Here is a 24,924-nt window from a genome sequence, read left to right as displayed (position 1 = left end):
AAGGCCTGTGTTACTGTGCTTGTCAGTCGTCGGAGGGTCAGAGTGTTTGTTCTGGAGAATAAAAACTCTTTTGCATCCAAGTCCGTGCTCGTGGGATCATCCAGCACCACGCCTGGTCCAGATCAACGTGTCATGATTAATCCACAACAATGGATGGATGGATGGATGGATGGATAGTTATAATGTGTAGAGTGAACACGTGAGGAATGAACTAGCTGCTCGTTACACCCTCTTTCTGTACATTTCCCTGACTGATTACTTTTTAATATATCAGTGAATTATTTATATAGTATTTGAGCACAAAACAAAAAAATAGTGTGTCATCAGAATAAAGAGGTTGGGGAAACATTGGGTCCATCTGTTGGAAAGAAGCAAAGACTACCCCTTTCTGACTTCTCAATACTTTTTGAGAGAAAGAAATACTGGACGGACTTTAATAAGAATACTGTAATCCAAGTTTACTGTGCACACAACTGATTCTGTTTAATGTCAAAATACAGAGGACAAAAAAAACTGAGTGCAGTTGCCATGGTAACCATTACCATGACATCATCAGCCCATGTAAGTTCATTAAAGATGTCATTCCCTTTGAACTCTCTGACGTCAAGACTCAACAAAGCTTTGATGTGCTTTGATAAGACAGCAAACATCCAACAGGCCATTGTCTTGAAGGCTGCACTGGAGTGAGAAGTCAGAGGACAGTAGAGGTGTTTAAATAGGTTCCTAGATCCGACGAGACTATTAGAGAAAGTTCAGAGCAGTGGTTCTAGTATAGACTAAGTGGAAACAGTGGCTGGAGGTGCTGCACAGTTGCAGTATTTTACATCAGAAATGGAGCGCGGACAGCAACAACCAAGAAGTATTACTTTCAAAGCAATTCCTAAACTGCAAAAGTCTCTGGATCAATGTGACAACTTGTCCAAAGAAGAGACTTTGAGATTCCGCTATCAGTGCGTGAGCGGTTTGGAAGAAGACAAAAGGAGACTGCTGAAAGAAAATGTGGGTTTGCACAGCCAGGTTCAGGCCTTAAAAGGTAGGCTCCAGCAAGACCGAGCACAAGCTGACAGTCAGTTGCAAGAGGAACAGGCCCGATTTAAAATGCTGGAGCAGATCTGGATTGATAAGACGCACGAGTTCATAAAGGCAATAGCCCACTGTGAGGCCAGTGGTCACGGGCTCAACTCGCTAGTGGACAGCCTCAAGAGGGATTTGAACCGTAAAGAGGCTGAGTGTGTCCACCTGAAACAGGAGCTGGAGAAAAAGAGTGACATGAAGAGCTCCAGTGTTGACGTGAAGATGCTGCTCACTAAGCTGGAGGAGGCGGCAGAAGAGAAAGCTGCACTGCAGTCGGAGGTCATGACCCTGAAACAGGCCCGACAGTCCAGAGAGACTGAGGTCTCACACCTCAAGACCCAGGGGGCTGATAAAGGGCCTGAGGGGCTGGCTGTGATGCTGACCGAGCAACTGCAGGAGGCTTCATGCATGAAATACAAGATGCAAAAAGAAATCGATGAGCTGAGAACGGAAATTAGTTCATCCAAGCAAGCCCTAGAATTTTCCTTTCAGGAAAAAGAGAAGCTGGTTGCAGAGATCAGAGATCAGGAAGAGAAGTACCAACGTGATAAAGAGGAGATGGAGAGGAAACTGGAGAAAGAGATGTTGGAAAGGCAGGAGAAGTGGGAGAAAGAGGAGAGGAAGAAGAGAGAGAAGGAGAAGGAGGAGTGGAGGGAGAAGAGAGAGGAGGAGGAGAGGAAGAAGAGAGAGAATGAGGAGGTGGAGAGGAAGAAGAGAGAGAAGGTAGAGGAGGAGAGGAAGAAGAGAGAGAATGAGGAGGAGGAGAGGAAGAAGAGAGAGAAGGAGAAGGAGGAGAAGAATAAAAGAGAGAAGGAGGAGGAGGAGAAGAAGAAGAGAGAGAAGGAGGAGGAGGAGTGGAGGGCGAAGAGAGAGGAGGAAGAGGAGAGGATGAAGAGAGAAAAGGAGGAGCAGAGGAAGCAAAGAGAGAAGGAGGAGGAGAGGAAGAAGAGGGAGAAGGAGGTGGAGAGGAAGAAGAGAGAAAAGGAGGAGGAGGAGTGGAAGGAGGAAGATGAGAGGATGAAGAGAGAAAAGGAGGAGCAGAGGAAGCAAAGAGAGAAGGAGGAGGAGGAGAGGAAGAAAAGAGAGAAGGAGGAGGAGGAGAGGAAGAAGAGGGAGAAGGAGGTGGAGAGGAAGAAGAGAGAAAAGGAGGAGGAGGAGTGGAAGGAGAAGAGAGAGGAGGAAGAGGAGAGGATGAAGAGAGAAAAGGAGGAGAGGAAGAAAAGAGAGAAGGAGGAGGAGGAGAGGAAGAAGAGGGAGAGGGAGGAGGAGAGGAAGAAGAGAGAAAAGGAGGCAGAGGAGTGGAGAAAGAGGGCTGAAGTCGAGCTGTGTCAGGAGAAAGAAAAGCTGCTGAAACTGTACAAAATGGACGAGGAGTCCAGGATCACCAGGGAGGTGCGATGGATGGAAGACAGAAACAAGACAAATCAAGAGATCCAGTTCCTTCTGGACAAGATTAAGAAACTGACTCAACTCACCTGCATGACTGACAAACAGAATGCCAAGATGAAAAAAACAGAGCAGAAAGCCAGAAAAGAGGCTGCAAAGCTGCAGGAAAAAGAAAGAAGGAACATGCAGGAGAGACTAAAATGCCAGAAGAAGCAGGAGAGAGAGACGAGAGAGAGGAACCAGAAACTGGAGAAAGAGATACGAGAAAGACACGAGAAGCTGGAGAAGCAGGAGAGGAAGAAGAGAGAGAAGGAGGGTAAACAGGAGAGGCAGGAGAGAGAGAAGAAGGATAAACAGGAGAGGCAGGAGAGAGAGAAGAAGGATAAACAGGAGAGGGAGGAGAGAGAGAGGGAGGAGAGGGAGGAGAGAGAGAGGGAGGAGAGGGAGGAGAGAGAGAGGGAGGAGAGGGAGGAGAGAGAGGAGAGAGAGAAGAGAGAGAAGAGAGCGGAGAGAGAGGAGAGTGACGAGAGTGACGAGAGTGACGAGAGTGACGAGAGTGAGTAGACAGAGAGGCCTGAGGGAGAGGAAGGCGTTCAGATCAATAGGGAAGGAGGACTTGTCCTCTGATTGGTTTGATGGTTATGTGAGATGAGAGACGACCACTGTTGTACATCTGGAATGTTTCTGTGCCTTCGCAAAGGAAAAATTAATATAAATGTTTGACAAAAAATACATGGTAAAATACCGGCAGCTGTGGTTGCCATGAAATTTATTGTAAAAAAGACGGTGCCAATATAATCAACATAACGGTACACAGCAGAACCTGTGAGGAGCGGCGCCGGTGGAGCAGACTGAAAGGCAGCCAGCTGACGTAGCAGCAGCTCCGTTTCACTGGACAGTGTGAGGCAGCCAGACGTCATTTGGATGGTCAATCTTCAAAGAAGGAGTTGCTGAAAGCCACACGTGTAACTTACAGATAAATAGTGGAGCACGGAGAGGTTTTAACTGTTAACGTACCTTAATGAGGGACGGCGTCCCGCAGCACGGAGCTGCTGTGAAGTTTACTTCAGTCAGACATGAGGCCCGTGGACCAAAACCAAAAAGCTCCGATCAGCTCCAGAAACCACCAAGCAAAGGTGGTTTTACAGGATTTATAGGACTTTTCACTGTGTTTTGTTCAGAATGTTTCATTAGTAAACACTGCTTGGATCTTGATTAAAAAAATAAAAAAAATTTAAAAAACTAAGTCCTTACATAGCAGATATGCCTTTTGTTTAAAAAAAAATATGTCGAGGTGAATAGTTTATTAAAGCGACATTGTTTTTGAAAATGTTTTTGTTGTTTATCCGCACACACAAGGTTGGTACATTATTCACAGTGAGGATTGATGCCAGGTTCTAGTTCTGGTCCAGGGCCAGATTTAGCACCAGTTCTTTGTCTTTCCACCGCCAAAGCTCCGGCCTATCGGGGGTTAAAGCTAAGCCGGCCTCACGTGGTTGCGGGGCCAGAGTGGAGCCACGCCGGGGTCAGACACGTCATCAGCTGGGGGCGGAGTTATCGCTGGAGTTATCGCGACCAAGAGGAGAGGCTGAACCAACGTTCTGAAATCTACAGCGAACACGGAACCCCGGAGGGGTTACAGAGAAAAAAGAAAAAACAACGCGTGGGAACGATGTAATAAGTCGTTCCCTGAAGTGGATAATACGAGGGAACGAGATCATTTAATCTGCAATCACAGCGCCGTGGCTCTCGGGCAGCACAGCTTCTCCGCCGTCAGTCAGCTACGTCGATATATAATATAGAAGCAGTTTTCCATTGTGGGTTTTTTCCCCACAGTTTTCATCGTAACATCCTTGTAACTAACTCGTCTTGACCGCCGCCTGAGGTCTGCATGAGGCTGCATTGCACTCTGCTACCAGACGCTCCATTATTATTTTCTAACCCACAGAAGTTTATAATGAAGCCAGACTTTTGGTTCATCAGTAACTACTAAACAAACTACATACTACTGTAAATGAAAGTTTGGAGTTTTTTCAGCCATAAAAGGAGCCTTTTAATGGCTATATGTGAAAGAAAACTTTAATCAGTGTTTACGTAGGTCGTCATTATAAACGGCTGTAGAGCAGCGTTCTATCATTCTACACCTCCATTCCTCCATGTTGAAGCATTTGATTCAGACACGTCCAGAAATAAAGTGAAAGCAGCAGAAATTAACAATGGAATGCCCAAATGTTGAAAAATAAGCCCCAAGCTCATTCACCCACTCCGGGACTCCAGACTAAAACAAGTTGGGCGTGAAAAAAAACCAACAATAGAGCGACGAGGAGACCCGGACTAAACCACTGTTACAGTCCGACAAACAGGATCTTGCCTCAGGAAAGAATTTTATTTTGGGAATATGGGTTTGTATGATTGTAATGACAAATTTCCTTCAGAAAAGATCGTCACATCATATTAGAGATGTACATCAATGACTAAAACTGTCCTAAACACACAATATGATTGTATGACAGCGTCTGAACAGGCAGATTCAGGTGATTCTATTTCATTTTAGCTCTATTATTCATGTCAAGAATAACTTTAAAGTCATCTGTTGTCAGGGTTTGGTGATATAAAAAGATTCACAGTAAATGATGAGGAACAATATTTTACGTCTCCACAGAGTCTGTGTCCTTTGCGTCCTTGTCCAGCAGACGCAGGTGAAATGAAGCAATGCGAGCCAGGACGTCATCCAGAGCGGCAGCAGGAGCCAAAATACACAATCTGAGCAGAAACACACACAAAGACATTCTACATCTATAAATGAAAACAAAGCTACTGATAAAAAAAAGTTTTTTTTTCTCAATAAAACATTCAAATTAAATAAAATAAATCCGCTACTTGTTTACAGAGTATCTCAGCTGGTTGAATTCAAGTCACCATTGTGAAGTGTATTAAGTACATTATTTCATCTATTTCAATATAAAAGTAAATATATCCATCCATGTATATTCTGAAGTGTAATATATATATATATATATATATATATATAATTATATAATTAATATATTATTATATATTATTATATATATGTATATATTATTATATATATATAATTATATAATTAATATATTATTATATATATTATTATATGTAATAATGTATTCAATACGCTTCAAACTGTATATACAGTTTGAAGTGTATTGAATACATTATTACATATATTTTAATACAAAAGTAAATATATTTATAATTTTTTTAATATATGAAAAGCAGCAATTCCTTATGTATTCTTTAATATATTGTAATATATTTGTACAATACATAAGTCCATATATTTACAACAGATTGTTTAGGTACATAGTTGTTGTTTGTTGTTTTTTTTCAGAATTAAGTTGTAATGCCAAGACAGACATTACCTTTATTAAATCTTTTCAATTAACAAATAAATATGAATACTAAATATTTCAATATATTAAAATATTTACCACATTTCAGAATTATTATTTTTTTGCATAAGGGTAAAGCCTCGCGGGTCATATGATTCATTAGGTAATTTTATTTATATTGTCACCTGACGTGGAAGCTTTCTTCTTCCTGTCCGTTCTCACAACCCGGACCCAAACATAGCCCTTCCTCCTCCAGTAACCAGCGACAGTACAAGAGGTCAGCCTGCACTCCCAACCTCTGCAGGCATGCAAGAAAACACAGCTGTGATTTTCTTCTTTGTAGATTCAGATTCTTGAGAAATGGTCATGATTAGGACTAAACTAATCACATCATTAAAACATACATATTTAGAATGGTACGTATTTTGTGACCTTGGCGTCTTCGATCATCCGCGGTGGCAAATGGAGACGGGGGTATAAGAAGACTCCTGCCATCGCTGGCTGGCAGCTCATCCCTCGCAACCTGTTCAGGAAATCGCACGCCCGCTGAGCATTCTGGGAAAGAGTCTCCTTCCTGTGAAGAATCTCCTGTAAGAGAAAATGGCAGCAGATAGTAAAAACATCCCACAAACACGATTTGGTTTTTAAGTTAACCTCTATTCACACAACGTTTCAAGTGAAAACACATTGTTTTTGCACTTTCACTTCCACGTCTACGTTTTGAAAATGATGTAGTTTTCCTGATGTGCCACTTGAGGGTGCTGTTGTTTGTTTTGGAAATGAACTCACCAGTTCATTTTAGTGAAATTATGTGTGAAAGCTGCTCTTTGCTAAATATAATGTCTGCATATTGGAAATATTTATATTTTCATCTCGATTCTTATGTCACTCAAGAGCAGCAGAATTTTGTAAACAATGTCCGTTTACAAGCACATTAACAACGGGAGAACATTCTAGTGGACAGACGACCAAGCTGAATTGTTTTTACGGTGACTGTCAAAAATAAAACTCTCAAGTCCCAGGAAACATTGTTCTTGTTGTTCATCTACTGAGCATGTGCAGAAAAACTATTTACGTGTTGCAAATGACCAGTAGCAGCATTTAAAATAGCATTTTCTTAAATCAACCATATATGTTTTAAACCCAAAGAAAATGGAAAATCAAGTTATTAAACAATTCTAAAAGAGGACATAAGCAGGACTGAGAGTATCAACAACTCAGAACATTGCGACTCTTTCCACTAGTTTGGTTTCTTCACCTGAGTATATTTTCTATAGGATGGATCTCCAGGTGCAGGCGGGTTCACCATGACCTCCAGAGCCAGCTGACCTAAAATCACAGTGCTGGAAGAGCTCTGCATCGTTTTTATATACTGTTTGACCGCCGGGTCCAGGTTGATCATCTCCATGTAACCTCCTCTCAGCCCGCCGCTAAACACGACGTTGAGTAAGAGAAAAAAAAGAACGAGAGAAGTTTATTCCTTCAAGTATAAAGTCAGATTATTCACACAACTTTGTCACTTTCCTTCGATCTTTAGCATTCACAGGTTGAATTTTTGTCATAAAAACAGATGGACCACACAACTCAACTGTTAGCATTCGCTTTAGCATTAATTGCTATTTCTCGCTGATAAGGATCGCCTTGTTTGTCTTGGACGAACTCTTGACAACAACATGAAAGATGTCCAATAATGATATGAGCATGTGTATATGTATGTGCTGTAGCTGTGAGTAGCATCAATGGCCTGGAAAAAAAAAACCAAGTTAGATTTCCTCTGGCTGCATGTCGGTAGTTTATCTCATTGTTTTTGTTGCTCACTCCTTCTCGTTGTCGTTGGTTCTGAAATCTTTCAAGAAGCACTGACAACCAGATCATTCCAGGAGGTTTTCTCCAGCGAAACTCGGTTTGGTTTCTATTTCAACGAGCTCCTGTTTCAGGCCTCATTGGTGCCGAACTCAATCCTTCCTACAAACATCCGCTACGCCGTTCTGTAGCGCAATAGTAGCATAAGCTTGTAGCTGCGATGAGCATTAGCAGCCTTTTGATAGCAATGCCCTCGATTTATTAGAAAAACGAATGTTTTTCTTTTTAATGGTTGAGTTTTGAGAAGTTAAAGAGGTGAAAATTAACACTTTTTTATTTATTTATTTTTTGGTTGGTTTGACTCAGGTTTATTTATGAAAACAAAAATAGACTCACTCTCCCATGCAGATCGAAGAAATTGAGTGGAACGATATCATCTCCACTGTCTCGGAGTACTTTGTGTCCATCTCAAACAGGACCTTCTTATAGGACAGAAACTCTTTGTCCGACCCGTACACGCTGTCCTGGTGCACCTGAGGAGTGGAACAAGAAAGAAGACGTGGGGAATTGTTTAAAACTACGGAACGGGCTACTTGTGTGACTTATACTCACCTCCTCAGCCAACAGGATGAGACGCTCATTGGCTGCAAATCGAATAATTTCCTCCATTGTTTTCCTGTCTTGTACATGTCCTAGCAAGAAAAGACAAACATTATTAAGGAATTATGTGTCCTTTCCTCCTTTCCTGACTGAGAACAGACGCAAAACGATCATAAAAAGATGTGAAATGGGTTTTAAGACTCATAACCTAACTTTTTATATATATCTCATGAGTCATCTAGTGTCTTTTTTTCACTGTGAAGTCTGTTTCTCATGTGATCCAGGTCAATGATCCAGGGGACAGACATTTGTTGCTGTAGGTTGTCTACCTGTGGGGTTTCCTGGGTTGCTGATGTAAATGGCTCTGGGTTCGCACTGCCCCCTGGCGGCCTTCAGGGCTCGGTGCAGCTCGTCCAGGTCCACAGCCCAGCCTCGCTCCTCCACCAGCCGGTAAGGCACCTGTTTCACTCTGGTGTCATCCAGCAGCATGGGCAGAGTGTGAGGACATGGCACCGGGATCAGTACCCCGGTCTGAGTCCTGCCCACCCCGCTGGACATCAGGTGCAACACCAGCTGACACCAAAATACAAATTAGAAGCAAAATAAGGTTATAAAATGTGCCAAAGAAACAAAGCAGAAGCAGATTTTTAAGTTTTCATTTAAAAGGGGTCATATTATGCAAGATTCACTTTCTAAAGTTTTCCAACAGTACTAATCGTCCCCATACCTGGAACGACGCCCCAGAAGTGAAGACAGTCTGTCCTCTCTCTCCCTGGCTTGTTTCAGGTTTTAAAAAGTGTGTTGCTCCAACCAGCCAATCAGAAATCAAACCCTATATAGTGTCATCGGGGGTTTAGCCAATCCCAATCAAGGTAGGCCCTCCCTTTGACTCCTCCCACAATTAGGCAGCTCTGCTCTGGCACATGGCACCACGAGAGGAAGTAATTCCTCCTCTTCCCAAAATGGGCATGTGTGGGCGGAGCCAGTCCAGCTCACACAGACACAGCAGATTCTGAATGCAGCTCCTATGATCCAACATTCAAATGAAGGGAAATCAAGGAGAAGCTGGATTTGGGGGAATAAACGTTGAATACAATGTTTTTGGAACAAGGAGAAACATGTGAAAGTGTTGAAAATCTGGATGATATGACTCCTTTAAACTGTAGTGACAAAAACACAATACTTCCACTGCATCGGGTCATAACTGTTGATGGGGGTGTTAAATATTGTCAAATATCTAACATTGTGTATCCTGCATCACTATTGTTGTTTATTCAGTGACATTTTGCAAAGTGATGGATAATCTAAAGACACTCGGACAGAAAAATATCGGTCAGCTGACCTGCAAAGATTTCTGTGAGCCAGTAGAACTAATGATGTCATCCGAACGCGAGGTCACTCCACCGTCTCGCCTTCGGATGAACTTTGCGACACTGTTAAGGACTTCTGGGATACCACTGGCAGTCTGAGGGTAGGAACCTGTAACAGAATAAATAGACAAACCAGCCGTCAAGGCAAGGCAAGGCAAGGCGAGGCGAGGCAAATCTATTTATAGAGCACCATTCAGACACAAGGCAAGTCACAGTGCTTTACAAAGAAGTAAAATAAATACAAAAGTGTGAAATACTTTAAAACCTCTCACACGCGCTCATCCTTTTCATTGGATGAACTTTAAATGTCAACATGAGTGGAGAAGCTCCACACACCCAACATAGAAATAATCCATTTCTGCATGAGCGGAGGAAGAGCTTCACGGCATCGCTTAAACTTAATCCAAGATTAACTTGAAGGACTGAATCACTGAGTTAAAGAGATTTAAAAACTGCATGAAAAGGAGAATAAATAACGGAAGAGCTTTATGAAGATAAAGGTAATAAAATAAGTCTTGTTTATTCCAAAGCCTGTACAAATAAGAATGTTTTAAAACAGCAGAGTGTGTCAGCAGTCCTTCCTTTCTTACCCACACTGCCTCCGTTGCAGGAACTCAGAAGCATCTTTGCTCTCTGCTTCACATCCGGAGGAAGAGTGTCGTCTTCCACCAGCTCCGGGTAAAGACAAACTGCCAAGACCTGCCAGGATAAACCAGGACATGAGTAATCAAATTTAAAACACACACACACACACACACACAGGAACGCAAACAGAAGATCAACTGAAAAGTAAGAACACAACCTGGCGAGCAAAGGAGAGAGGCGGCATGCCTGCCCTTTGGAGATCTCCTGAGCTGACATCAGTGACGGTGCTGGAGGGTTTAATTTCACCCTGAGGACAGAAAGTACATTTTGAGCTTCAGATTTGGTTTCAGGCTCAGCACTTTTCCATTCCTGAACATTTATTAAAAAAAAATTTTTAATATCAATGTCATGAAATCAATTTGAACAAAAACAAATGTACATTGGACGTCATGGTCCAAGTGTTCCATTTTTCAGGTTTGTTTTTTTTTTTTCTTCTTTTTTTTAAACACAGAAATTAAACAACAAATACTTTTCAATGCAGAAGCAACGTTGAAAACGACTCAGAAGGAGGCAGCACATGTTCAGGGATCGGTCAGACGGGTGGCCGGAAAAAAAAGACAGACTTTCTCAAAGAAAGATTCTTCGAGCCACGAGAATAATCCGAAATGTTGTGAAACTGATGGTTGATTGTTTTTCCAGTTGCAAATTCGAAACATGGCGAGAGCGAGAGTACAAACACAATGCCTCGGGAAAATTCCAGAGTTTGCACAGACCGCAAGATGTCAACAAACCCGGGGATGTTGTGTGAAATTTAAATGCTGGAAATACTTGTTCGTGTGAGTGTGATGACTCATTATTCCTCCGAACAGTATTGGCAACATATCAGAGATGTACATCAACAGCGAATACTGGGGTCCTAAATATTTTCCTTTTCCCTGTGTGGATTCTGGTGGAGGAACGATGTTGTAAGTAATGAGTGATTGTGTTTATGTTCTATGAATTGATCTTATCTGTCTTCTTCTATTTTTTTGTGTGGCTGTCAAGCACTTTGAAATGTCCCGGAAACTAATTGTGTTATACAAATTAACTTGCCTCGGCTTTCCTTGCTGATCCAACACAATGCACTGTATTGTAACTGTAACTTTTTTTTCCTTTTTGAATTTTCTTTACAATGTGTTTTTAAGTCATTTGTTCATTTATTTATATATTTGATGTTATAAATTCTACATTCTTAGTATTTGTTCACAGTATCTGTACGTTGAAACCCCGGACATGGCTCGTCTCCGTGTTTTTAAAGGAAAGTGCTCGGCCTCCCCAGACAGATTCCTTAGAATAAGACGGATCCAACCCACTTGTCCTAGGTGGACCGCTGACATTGCATTGCTCCTATTGGCCATTGAGCTGTGAATCCATCCCGAGAAGTCCGGAACCTGAAATATCAACATTTTTCGATATTGCCAGGATCGCCCCGGAATAAATTCTATCTGCTGACACCGTCCGGACGCCTGCAGACATTCATTAAAGCTGACTAAGCGTAAATAAGATGACTCTGATACCAACAGCAACCTTTCAAAAGGCTGCATACACACTTATGGATCAGGTTCATGATTTTTGCTTCAGGACAGCATAAAAAGATGTTATTTTAAATTAGAATTATAACCTAAAAGTGCTTCAAGCGTCAAAGGAAAGGTATTCCGGTTAGTGTTATACACCTGGTAAAGTTGTATATCACCACATTTCAGCCAAGATGAGTTATTATGAGTTATAAATACAACACCTGCATTTACTTTAAAAAATATTTAGAGAAAAGAATTCCTGCAGGACCAGGATGCTTTATGCATTCAGGCCAATGGCAGCAGGGACTCACCTGCAGGTTGATGAGGGGTCTGATCCCAAGCACACCCGGGTTTACCTGCAGGCCAGAGCTCATCTTCGTGCGACTGAGGACTTCACACTCAGAAGAGGACAGATGAGCAAACACTGTAGATGAAGAAACGTTTGTGTTGACGTGTCTCGAGTGAAAACAGGACAAACTAGTTCAACCATTAGTCTCGTTGAGACATTTTTGTTTTTGCTCGCATGGAAACGTTTCTTTACCACAGTTTGTACTGAAGCTTCTTGAAAATTATTGATTGATTAGAGTCAAGGATCACTTGGACCTCCTCCAGTTCTCCTGCCAGCCAGGACTCTGGACGGAGGACGCCAGCATTGGGACAGTCGTGTTCTTTGACTTCTCCACTGTCTTCCGACGCCATCAGGCCCCGCTGGGCGAGAAGCTGTCGTGGATGCCCCCCTCCTGTCCTTTGTTGTTGGCTACCTGACTGACAGGCTGCAGCACGTTCGCCTGCAGGACTGTGTGCCAGGAGGTGTGGTCATGAACACCAAGGCCCCTCAGGCAAGGCAAGCAAGGCAAAACAAGACCAGGCAAGGCCCTGTGTTTGAATGGTGTTCTGTAAATGAATAAGATGTGCAGGGTTCGAACATGCGCAGTGAGTAATTCGAGTGTGACGTCATCGAGTGCAATCCAACATGGCGGTACCCTGCTTGTAGTACAAACTTTTCCGTCAGACGGAAGGAAAAAAACTAAATAACAAAAGGAAATTTAAGATCACCCACAACGCTGGAAGAAGAAACCATCGACGATCTTCAAGCTTACTTGGACAAGTGCTTCGACCGTCTCGTCATGCCAAAGACACCTCAAGCTGCTTCATCTAAAAGAAGCCGTCCGGAGATTTCTCCACCCATGAGTTCCTCGCCGTCCAAGCAGTTCGAGGACATCCTGGACAGCATTAACACCAAGCTGTCCAGCTTCGATGCCCGGCTCGCCCTGGTCGAGGTGCTCCACCGCGAGTTTCAGGCTCTCCGGGACTCGCTGGAATTCAGCCAGCGGCAGGTGGTGGAACTGACCACTGAGAACCAGGGACTTCGGGACGAGGTGAAGTCACTTAATAAAGGACTGACCGGGCTGACGCAGGACAACAAGAAGATGAAGGAGTCCATCCTCGATCTCCAGAGTCGGAGCATGCGGGACAACCTCGTCTTCGCGGGACTGCCTGAGCGTGCGGAAGAGGACGCCGAGACGTCGCTGCGGGACTTCATGCAGGTGAGCCTGAAGCTGCCAGCCGACACCGTGAGCAAGATCACCTTCGCCCGCGTCCACCGCCTGGGAGGAAGACGACAGGACAACCAGCGCCCGCGGCCCATCGTCGCCAAGTTTGACCATTTCAAACAAAAAGAGCAGGTGAAGAGTCGCGGCAGGGAACTACGAGGGACGGACTTCAGCGTCAACGACCAGTTCCCGAAGGAGATCCTGGACCGCCGCCGCCTGCTTTTTCCGGTAAGAAAGAAGTTAATCGCTGAGGGATCCCGAGCCGTCGTCACCGTGGACAGGCTCTATGTCAACGGCCAGCTGTTCCGAGACCCCGCCGTCACTCCCTGGCTGTACTGATGGTCCTCACAAGCTGAGTATAACCACTCTAACACACACACTTCACAGGTTTACTCAGGTCCAGGTAAGTGTTTAACAGTAACTTCAGTGAACATCATGAACAACGTATATTAAAGCGAAGCGAATTAATATTACATCATTAATATACACGATGTTTGCTATATTGCTGTAGTAATAATTATTATGGACTTGCACTGTCAGCACTGGGATATTAAAAAAAAAAAAAAAAAAAAAAAGCACTGGGATATTATTTTTAAAAAAAGCACTCGTTACGTCACCGCTAAATGTCACCTATGGGTTTGAATTGGTTCTTTTTCTGTTTTTGGTTTCTCACTTTTCTTTTCTATTTCCACACCCGCTCCCTTGTTTTGATAACAATACATTTCCACTGTTTTCACTACATTAAAACCTCAACATCACAATCCAACTGTCACGATATCACACACTCATATATTGGCAGACACACACTCCTACGTTTGAATAGCCAGTCAGACTTAGGGATCCTAAGTACACACGCACAGATATATGCATCCACACACACTCACACACACATGCGGACAGACACATTCAAAGATGCACGCATGCCCACAAACGCATGCACATAGTCGCGGACACATATACACGCACACACTCACGCATGCACACACACTCACACACACACACACACACACACATACACACACACACACACACACACACACACACACACACACACACACACACACACACACACACACACACACACACACACATGCGGACACACACATACAAACACACCCGTACACGCACGCACGCGGACACATACACACACACACCCACACATACAGCATTAGAGAACCCACCTAGAAGATGAGTGTAGCTAGAAACACGCTCAAGTTTGTCACCTGGAATATACGAGGAATGGGCACGCAAATAAAAAGACAAAAAGTTTTTGAATACTTAAACAAACTACAGGCAGACATTGTCTTGTTACAAGAGACACACACACCTACAACAGGACATCACAAATTGATATCACCACAATTCCCTCACACATACTCAGCTTGTTTTAACTCCAAGCAGAGAGGCGTAGCTATATTAATCAACAATAAAATACAATTCTCTTGTAAAGACACAATCACAGATCCAGAGGGAAGATTTATAATTATTCACATCTCTCTGCAGAACATAGAGATGTGTATCGCAAACATCTATGGCCCAAATGTTGATGACCCCTCCTTCTATCATAATTTCTTCACCACCCTCTCAACACACTCTGATAAAACACTGATAGTGGGAGGAGACCTCAACATCGCCCTCAATCCACAAGTAGACAGAGTTAGTAAAGCAGCAAACACCCGACACTGGGAATCTACAGACATAGTCCAGCAGTACATGAGTGACTATGGTCTTTGCGACGCCTGGCGCACCTCTCATCCCACCCTTAAAGAGTACACCTTCTACTCAGCAGTGCACCAATCCTATTCGCGCTTAGATTACTTTCTGGTGAGTAAATCAGTGATTAAAGACATCCTGGACACACAGATTCACCCCATTACTATCAGTGACCATGCACCTGTCACTATGACAGTTACTAATAGAACAATCACCCCTCCTATTAGACAGTGGAGATTTAACACGTCACTGCTTAAGGATCCAGACTTCCGCACATTCTTTAAAAAACAATGGTCAAATTTTTTAGAAACAAATGACCTGCCTGGTGTCTCTCCCTGCGTCCTCTGGGAGACGGCTAAAGTTGTCATGAGAGGTAAAATCATTTCTTATTCCTCATACAAGACCAAAAGGGAAAAAATAAAGGAGAAAGAACTGGAAGATAAAATCAAAACAATGGAGACAGCTCATGCTGCCTGCAAAGACGACAGCCTATTAATGGAACTAAGAAAATTGAAAATAGAGTTAAACAGAATAATCGAACATAAAACACAATTTCAACTGCAGAGACTACGCTGGGAGAACTTAGAACATGGTAATAAATCCAGCAAACTTTTAGCCAATCAGTTAAAACGAAATAAAGAAAAATGTACGATCCCCTCAGTCCAAACTCAAAATGGTAAAATCACCTTTAACCCACAAGAAATAAACAATACCTTCAGAGAATTCTACAAAAAACTTTACTCTTCACAAATTGACCCTTCACAATCTGAAATAGAGAGCTTTCTGAGCACAGTTGACCTACCAAAATTAAAAGAAGAACAGATCCAAGGTCTAGAAGCTTCCATCTCAATTGAAGAACTGCAGGAAGCTCTCCAGCACATGCCTGATGGTAAAGCTCCAGGACCTGATGGATACCCCACTGAATTTTACAAAGAATTATGGTCTTTACTCTCACCTATTTTTTTCAGAATAATTGAGGAAATTAAAGAATCTTCAACTCTCCCCCAACATATGAACTGTGCAAATATCAGTCTTCTTCTAAAACCGGATAAAGATCCCACACTACCATCTAGCTATCGGCCGATATCACTAATCAATGTAGATCTTAAAATAATTAGTAAAACATTAGCAAGCAGACTGGAAAAAATCACACCCCACATCATACACCCTGATCAAACTGGGTTTATTAAAGGACGACACACCACTAATAATACACGTAGATTAATTAATCTTATAGACCACTGCCACCACAATAAACAAAAAGCCATTATCACCTCCTTAGATGCAGAAAAAGCCTTTGATAGGGTAAATTGGAAATTTCTACTTGCTACACTACGGAAATTTGGATTTAGAGAAAATTACCTCTCCTGGATAAAAATACTGTATACCTCACCCAGTGCCTGTGTTAAAACCAATGACCAAATGTCCTCAAGGTTCAATCTTGAGAGAGGCACCCGACAGGGATGTCCACTCTCACCATCTCTCTTTGCAATCTTTATCGAACCACTAGCAGCAGCCATCAGACAGAACAATAACATAAAAGGAATACGAACAGCAAATGTAACACATAAAATATGTCTCTATGCAGATGATGTGCTAATTTTCCTGCAAAACGCACAGACCTCTCTTCCAGAAACAATAGGGTTAATAGATAGATTCTCCTCAATCTCAGAATATTCTATAAATTGGAACAAATCAGTCGTCTTGCCTATCAACTCTACATTTCAGCAGACACCTAACACCCCACTAAAACCAGGGAACATCAAATATCTCGGCATTAACGTTTCAGGCAAACTCTCAGACTTGGTACACTTAAACTACACCCCCCTTATTAAAGCAATAGAGGAGGACCTCATTCGATGGAGGACACTCCCAATTTCACTTATGGGGAGAGTAGCAACAATCAAAATGATGGTCTTGCCTAAAATTAACTACATCTTCTCCGTCAGTGTCTCCAATATGTTTGCCCCACTCAGCAGCACGCTGGCTGAGAAGGACACGCTGGTTATTGGCTCCTCAATAGTGAGACACGTTAACCTAGGACAACCAGCGGCCACAGTTAGCTGCCTGCCAGGGGCCAGAGCAGGCGACATTGAGTCCCAGCTAAAGCTAATGACCAAGAGTAAACGGAGATTTAAACGGATTGTAATCCACTGCGGTGGAAACGACGTTCGCCTGAAGAAGTCTGAGGTCCTCAAAGCTAACGTAGAGTCAGTGTGCACATACGCGCGGACCATTTCAGACGAAGTAGTTTTCTCTGGCCCCCTCCCAAACCTCATCAGTGACGAGATGTTTAGCCGCACGTCATCTTTTAACCGCTGGCTGTCAGGGTGGTGTCCCAGTAACTCGGTAGGCTTCATTAATAATTGGAAGTCCTTCTGGGACAAGCCTGGTCTCATCAGGAGGGACGGCATCCATCCCACGTTGGATGGAGCGTACCTCTTATCTAGAAACATAGCTAAAAGCTTAGCTCCTCCATCCTGACGCACCAGAGTGGGGACCAGGCAACAGAGTCGCAGTCCTACACGCCTCTCTGAGTTTCCCTCTGGGCAGTCACCAACCATAGCTAACTTAGTTAAACATCCCATAGAGACTGTGTCTATCCCTCGGACCACCACAAGTATAAAATTATCTAAACCTAGGAAAATAACTTCTAATGACTACAAAAACTTCATCCGTATCAAGTGTGAAACTAGACAAAATCAAGACAAAAAAATTAAATGTGGTTTCCTAAACATTAGATCTTTATCATCCAAAGCTCTTCTAGTCAATGATCTGATAACCGAACACAACATTGATCTCTTTGGATTAACAGAAACCTGGCTACGTAAAGATGAGTATGTTAGTCTAAATGAAGCCTCCCCTCCAAGTCATATTAACACTCAAATAGCTCGTGAAAGTGGTCGAGGAGGGGGCGTGGCAGCCATCTATAACTCTCAGTTACTAATTAACATGAACCCAAAACCCAACTTTAGTTCTTTTGAGAGTCTGAGCATGACCATGCGACACCCGTCAAATAAAATAGTAAATTCTGTAGAATTTGTAATCATTTATCGTCCTCCTGGACCTTATTCAACTTTTCTAACTGAATTCTCTGAATTTTTGTCAGATCTAGCCCTGACTAAAGATAAGGTTATCATGGTAGGAGACTTCAATGTTCATGTTGACGTAGAAAATGATAGTTTCAGTGCCAGCTTTAAATCTACACTTGACTCTCTAGGTTTCTCTCAGGTAGTAGACGGGCCTACCCATAAACATCTACACACCTTAGACCTTATTCTAACTTATGGTTTGAATATAGAGCATCTGACCATCTCTCCTCACAATGATTTCCTGTCAGATCACTTCTTAATAACCTTTGACTTTGTTCTAAATAGTTATAAACCTCCGGCTAAAGCCGTGTTAACCAGGTCTCTCTCTGATAACATAGTAACTAAATTCAAGGAAAGAATTCCCTCTGCTATAGAATCAGTAGTGAATCTTCCTGACCCGTATACTGTTGCTAGCTCAGACATTGAATACCTAACAAACAGTCTGACAGATATGCTAAAAACAACGCTAGACGACATAGCTCCTCAAAAAATGAAAATGAAAAAACAGGAAAAGTCATCCCCATGGTTTAACTCATCAACCCGCGAGCTTAAACAACGCTCCCGTAGATTAGAAAGAACTTGGCGTTCAACAAAAACAGACCTAGATTATATAGCCTGGAAGGATAGCTTCAAAACTTATAAGAAAGCTCTGAGTAGAAGTAGAACTAATTACTACTCATCCTTAATAGAGGAAAACAAAAACAACCCTCGGTTTCTTTTCAGTACTGTAGCCAAACTGACCAAGAACCAAAATAGCGTTGAGCCCACCATTCCTAACAATATATGTAGTGAGGACTTCATGAAGTTCTTTCAAAATAAAATTACAACGCTTAGGGATAACATCCATCAAACCCTACCGTCCGTTAGCCCCATAACAGAGGAACTGGTTAAACCTAACAGTCATCTGGAATGCTTTCAGCAAATACAACTAGTCGAACTAAATTCCCTTATTTCTTCTGCTAAACCAACTACTAGCCTGTTGGACCCAATTCCTACTAGAATTCTGAAAGAGGCACTGCCACTAATTAATAATTCTATACTCGCAATTATTAACCAGTCTCTATCAATAGGCTATGTGCCCCAATCCTTTAAACTAGCAGTTATTAAACCTCTCATTAAGAAGCCAAACTTAGACACAAGCCTTCTCTCAAACTACAGGCCCATCTCCAACCTTCCTTTCCTGTCAAAGGTTCTGGAGAAAGTAGTGGCTAAACAACTCCAGGATTATCTGCAGGAGAATAATCTGTTAGAGGACCTTCAGTCCGGCTTCAGAATGAACCACAGTACAGAGACTGCACTGCTAAAAGTTACTAATGACCTTCTAACGGCCTCAGATAGAGGTCTTCTATCGGTTTTAGTTCTTCTGGACCTTAGTGCCGCATTTGATACTGTCGATCATAATATACTTTTAAGGAGATTAGAAGATGCCGTCGGCATTAAAAACTTAGCCTTAAACTGGTTTAAATCATATTTATCTGACCGCTTTCAATTTGTTCATGTAAATAACAAATCTTCAATGCATGAACGGGTCCGGTGTGGAGTACCACAAGGCTCCGTCCTCGGACCGATATTGTTTAATCTCTATATGTTACCACTCGGAAATATTATTAGGAAACACAGCATTAACTTTCATTGTTATGCAGATGATACTCAGCTATATTTATCAATTAAAGCCAATCAGGCCGACCAACTTGTTAAACTAGAGTCCTGCCTCAGGGACGTTAAGTCCTGGATGTCTATCAACTTCTTAATGCTCAACACATCCAAGACTGAGGTTCTAATCCTAGGTCCTAAAAAGCTCAGGGATAACTTTTCAGACAGTCTGATTAGGTTAGATAATATTACCTTAACCTCTAACAGTGATATTAGGAACCTGGGTGTTATTTTTGATCAGGATCTGTCCTTTATTTCCCATGTTAAACATGTCTCCAGGACAGCCTTCTTCCATCTAAGGAATATTGCAAAAATTAGAAACTTCTTGTCCTTCAAAGATGCAGAAAAAATTATTCATGCCTTTGTGACTTCAAGATTAGATTATTGTAACTCCCTAATGTCAGGATGTCCAAACTCCTCTGTTAGGACCTTACAGCTAGTGCAGAACGCTGCTGCACGTTTACTAACCAGAACTGGAAGAAGAGAGCACATCTCCCCAGTCTTAGCATCCTTACACTGGCTTCCAATTAAATCTAGAATAGAATTCAAGATCCTTCTGATCACATATAAAACTCTTCATCAGAAGGCTCCGTCCTATATCGAGAAACTTCTAGAAGTTTATCACCCTCCACGAGCCCTTCGCTCTGAGGATGCAGGACTGTTGGTAATCCCTAAAGTCCATAAAAGTAAAACAGGAGGCAGGAGTTTCAGCCATATGGCTCCTTTACTCTGGAATCAACTACCAGCCTCGGTCCGAAAGGCCGACACCATTAGTTTATTTAAGAGTAGACTAAAAACATTCCTATTTGATAAAGCTTATCCTTAGGAATAAAATAGGAATAAAATAGGAGCACTAAGTTGAGCTGCTATAGGCCTAGACTGCTGAGGGGATTTTTTCTCTCCCGTTAAAGGGAGGAACTCTACATTTGGAGGTTCTGTTTCTTGTCTTTCTTTCTTTCTCTCTGTGTAACAACATTACTGTAGACACCAGACACTGCCGCCGTCTTTTTTTTATCCCTGACAGGAGGAGAGCAGGATCCAGGGGATCAGACCCAAGACTCACAGAGTGGAGTTACGACGGTCCTACTACCCGACCCCCCCCACAGCACCGGGACCCCACCGCAACGGCACGGCCCTTAAACTCCAGACTGAGATTGGCTCATCATCAGACCAACGCTCATCATAGACTTTTCTTAGTATTTGTACTTATCTGGCCTGTCTGCCACTCTCTCTCTCCCTCTTCTTTTCCTCTCTCTCCCTGTCCTATCCCATGTACTTCTCCCCCCAACCGGTCAAGGCGGATGGCCGTCCTTCCAGAGTCTAGGGTCCGCCCCACGGTTTCTTCCTGAAGAGGGAGTTCTTGAACTTCTCTCCATGCGAGGGAGTTTTTCCTGGCCACTGTTGCTTGTTACACCTGCTTGCTTTGGAAGGGTTTAGTTGGGTCCTGTTGTACTCTATCATTGTAAGAGCGCTTTGAGATGTTTGTTGATGTGATTTAGCGCTTTACAAATAAAATTGAATTGAATTGAATCTTCTCAATGATCCCAGCAAAACCACCAAAAACCTGGTTTAACACTCTTGATTCTCATGTCTCAAAATTCTTATGGAAAAATAAACCATCACGTATAAGTTTAAAAACACTACAGAACACCAAGGACCAAGGTGGCTTAGAACTCCCAAATTTTTATAATTACTATCTGATCCATTTTACAACATAAAGTAGTTTATTGGCCAATCAGAAATCCTTAGATGAAGGCTGGCTAGACGTTGAAAAAACATTCTGTGAAGATCTCCAAGTCAGAGATCTTCCCTTCTTCAGTCCTGTCATTAAAAAGCACAGCTGCTTTAAAAGCATCAATATAAACACATCGCTGACAGCTTGGTGGGAATTTCTTAAAATAAATGGATCTTCACTCATTCCCTGCAAACTCACACCCATCTGGAACAATCCCGACATCCTGCAAAGAAAGAAACCAATAAACTTCCCAAGATGGCAAAATAAAGGAATAAGACACTTAGAACAACTTATCTCCAATAACTCTTTTATTCCATTTAATGAGCTAATAGAAACATATGGCATCAGTCAAAGCAACTATCTGGAATATCTTCAGCTTAAGTCAATAATACAAACTAAGTTCAAACTAGAACAGATTAACCTGAACTTACCTCAGACAGTGACAAATCTCCTGAAGATCTCAGCTCCTAAACCTCTTTCTAAAATTATCTCAATCCTGTCAGGTTCAAATATCTCAATATCCCTTCCCACCTTCAAATGGGAAGAAGATCTCAACATCAACAGAGACCCAACGTTTTGGTCAGAAATCTGTACAAATACATTCAAAATGAGCAAAAACCCCAATATACAGCTCACCCTGGGGGTGCGGGGCCTCCCCCTTTCCGGCGGGGGTGCCCGCTGCGGCGCTGGGGGTGGGTCCTCCCTCTGGCCCCCTCCCCCGGTGGGGCGGGTTGGCCCCTGCTGCCGCGCTCCGGGTCTGCCTCATTCCTGGATTGGGGGGAGCGGGGGACGGGGGGGCTCCGGGTTCTGGATGGACGGTTGACTGAGAGTGACCTCCAGGGCCTGATGGGTGGGTGTGGGTGTGTGTGTGTGTGTGTGTGTGTGTGTGTGTGTGTGTGTGTGTGTGTGTGTGTTGGGGGGTGGGGCTGTGTGGGCGAATGAGGGGGGGTGCCCTGACCACTGGCCTCCGGCTGGGCTCGCACTGGGCCCTGCGGGTCTCAGACTCTGCTGTCTGGCCGTTGGGTGGGGTGGGGGCTCCCTGCCCGGGTCCCCTTGCGGCGCCTTGTTGGGGGGGGTGTGGCTCCCCGGGTCCTAGGCCGGCCGCTCGGGGGTGGGGTGGGGCAGCGTGGGGGGTCCAGCTGGGCCAAGGTCCTAGCGACGGGGGGACCCCCTCCCTCAGAACCCTCCCTGCCTTACCTCACCTTATATTACTCCACAATAGGGAACAGTGGGGCGGTGCCTAGGTGGGGGGTCCGGGCTACTTAACTGCGGTCTGGGTCCTCCCCCGACTTTGCACCACCCACAATTTTAACCACACTTAGTCACGCAGGGTCTTGAGGGGGTAAGCCGCTTTCGGGGTTCTGCCGCTTGTCAGCGGTAGAACGCCCGGGCCCCGCTACCCCCCAATTTTAAACCGCACCATAGACACACACATTGCATCCACCTCTTCAAAACACAAAGACACACCCTTACATACATCCAACACACATATAGGGCAGGGGAAGGGCGGGAGACGTGGCTCCCCCCAGCACCTCCTGCTGGGGTCCCGCCCCGGCCCGGGGTGAGTGCGGCTGGGATGCGGGGGGCGCGCTCCCTCGGGCATGGCGCTCGTTGGGGGGCTGGGGTGCGGTGCTCCTTCTCCATTTGCTGTTGGATTGGTGGAGGTTGGGACACCGCGGTGGCCGGGTGGGGGCCCGGCCGGCGGCCTGGGGGGGCGAGAGTCATCACTCCCCCACCGTCCCGAGTGTGTGTGTGTGTGTGTGTGTGTGTGTGTGTGTGTGTGTGTGTGTGTGTGTGCGTGTCTGCGTCTGCGTCAGGGGTGGGTGTCTGTGGGGGGTGGGTCAGGGGTTGGGTATTTCAATTAAAACCGGGGGGGAGGGTCATGGGGCGGGTGGGATATGAGGCTCCTGGGGGTGTAGAGTTGACTGTCCTCCGACCGGGGCCTGCGCCGGCCTTCGCTTTCCTGGGTCTGGGGGCGGGGCTGGTCCGGGGCGCGGCGGCTGGGGCCGTCTCTGCCTTGCCGGGTTGGGGGGGGGCGGTGGGTGGGCCTGTTCCCGGGGGTGCGGCGGGACTCGCCGCCGGGGTTGGGGGGGCTCTCGACCCGCTCGGCCCGGGGGCCCTGCTCCGGCCTTTTCTCGGCTTGGCGGCTTGGGTCGGGGCCTGGGGCCCTGTGCCCATTATCCTTCTCTTGTAGGCCCCTCTTGCCTGGGGGGGATTCCTCTCTGCATTCTCCGTCGGGTGCTTTTTGGGCGGGGACGTGGCTCTCTGGGGTGGTTCGCTGGGGTCTCCCCGGGCCTGGGGGGCTTCCGTCTGCCGGGGTGGCGGTGTCCGGGCCCGATGGCCTCGGACCCCGGGGTCTCGCCACGGGTCCCCCAACAGCAGTTCCGGTCCCACCCAGTGGACAAACCACACGCACACACACGCACACACGCACACACACACACAGACACACACACACACACACACACACACACACACACACACACACACACACACACACACACACACACACACACACACACACACACACACACACTCTTCCACTCCTCACGAAAGGTGCTTCTGAAGTTGCTTGTTCTCTATCATCATTTGCTCAAACTTTGGAGGTCATGTTCCTCTTTTGTTGTCACCTCTTTGTTAATTCATGTTCCTGCTTCACGTTACTGTCTAGATAGAGCAGCTCAGGCTGGTTTAATCCAAAAACAGTTGGAAAGTATTTGGATCAGTGTGATAACTGCAAATAATATATGTAGCACAACAAGGATAAAAAAATAAATAAATAAATAAAAAAAAATGTGCAGTCGAAAAGTTAAAACGCTGCTTCACAGACGTGTGGCTGCTGTGGGAGGGCGTGGCCTGCTGTCGTGGTGTGCCGTGGGGGGCGTGGCCTGTGAGTTTGACAGCTCGGAGTATGAACTACTACAATCATCAAATCTAAACCTTCGCAGTCAGTTGATCTCATTTCCACTGTTGTTATAAAATTTTCCTTATTTCATCTTTTTCTACATTATCAAGAAATATACTATTTACATTATTTATGATTGTATTTTATTGTGTTTTATGTATTATTTTGAGTATTTGATATGATCCACACATACTGGCTGAGGCGCTGACTTCACTCCATGATATTTAATCATGATTAATCAGAACTGAACCACAGCTACCCTGTGATTAATCTAACATTTTAATCATTCGACAACATTAATATGTGATTAATGTTGTCGAATGATTAAAATGTTGGATTAATCACAGGGTAGCTGTGATTAATCTAACATTTTAATCATTCGACAACATTAATCACATATTAATGTTGTCGAATGATTAAAATGTTAGACAACATTAATATGTGATTAAATATCATTAATGTTTAATCTGTATTCACCGCATTTCACTTTGCAAAAGCAAACAGACTCAAGAAAGAAGAAAATATAAATAT

General features: G+C 44.0%; 2 protein-coding genes across 3 annotated transcripts; one reads left to right on the top strand and one right to left on the bottom strand.

Annotated features, from left to right (window-relative positions):
• Window positions 1-3,195: 3,195 nt before the first annotated feature.
• Window positions 3,196-12,655, bottom strand: LOC308115476 (alanine aminotransferase 2-like). The gene is made up of 12 exons (XM_080473021.1): window positions 12,284-12,655; window positions 12,054-12,166; window positions 10,404-10,493; window positions 10,192-10,300; window positions 9,574-9,710; window positions 8,561-8,804; window positions 8,244-8,323; window positions 8,028-8,164; window positions 7,087-7,258; window positions 6,261-6,416; window positions 6,014-6,126; window positions 3,196-5,223 (listed from the first exon to the last, which is right to left on the bottom strand). Exons 2-12 carry the CDS (start codon window positions 12,114-12,116, stop codon window positions 5,109-5,111), a joined length of 1,416 nt encoding a protein of 471 aa, XP_080329147.1. The 5' UTR covers window positions 12,117-12,166; window positions 12,284-12,655; the 3' UTR covers window positions 3,196-5,108.
• LOC308115478 (uncharacterized protein) lies at window positions 11,042-13,847 on the top strand. 2 transcript variants are annotated; one of them, XM_080473023.1, is made up of 2 exons: window positions 11,042-11,151; window positions 11,435-13,847. In XM_080473023.1, the coding sequence occupies exon 2, from the start codon at window positions 12,870-12,872 to the stop codon at window positions 13,632-13,634; it is 765 nt and encodes a 254-aa protein (XP_080329149.1). In that variant the 5' UTR covers window positions 11,042-11,151; window positions 11,435-12,869; the 3' UTR covers window positions 13,635-13,847. The 2 variants fall into 2 exon arrangements, with proteins under 2 accessions (XP_080329149.1, XP_080329150.1); XM_080473024.1 differs by having other exon boundaries at window positions 11,057-11,151; window positions 11,422-13,847.
• Window positions 13,848-24,924: the final 11,077 nt, after the last annotated feature.

Source organism: Lipophrys pholis (assembly GCF_963383615.2).
Source record: "Lipophrys pholis genome assembly, chromosome: 10".
NCBI classification, from domain to species: Eukaryota; Metazoa; Chordata; class Actinopteri; order Blenniiformes; family Blenniidae; genus Lipophrys; species Lipophrys pholis.
The sequence above is the reverse complement of the archived record's forward strand: the minus strand, read 5'-3'. Positions and strand labels throughout refer to the sequence as shown.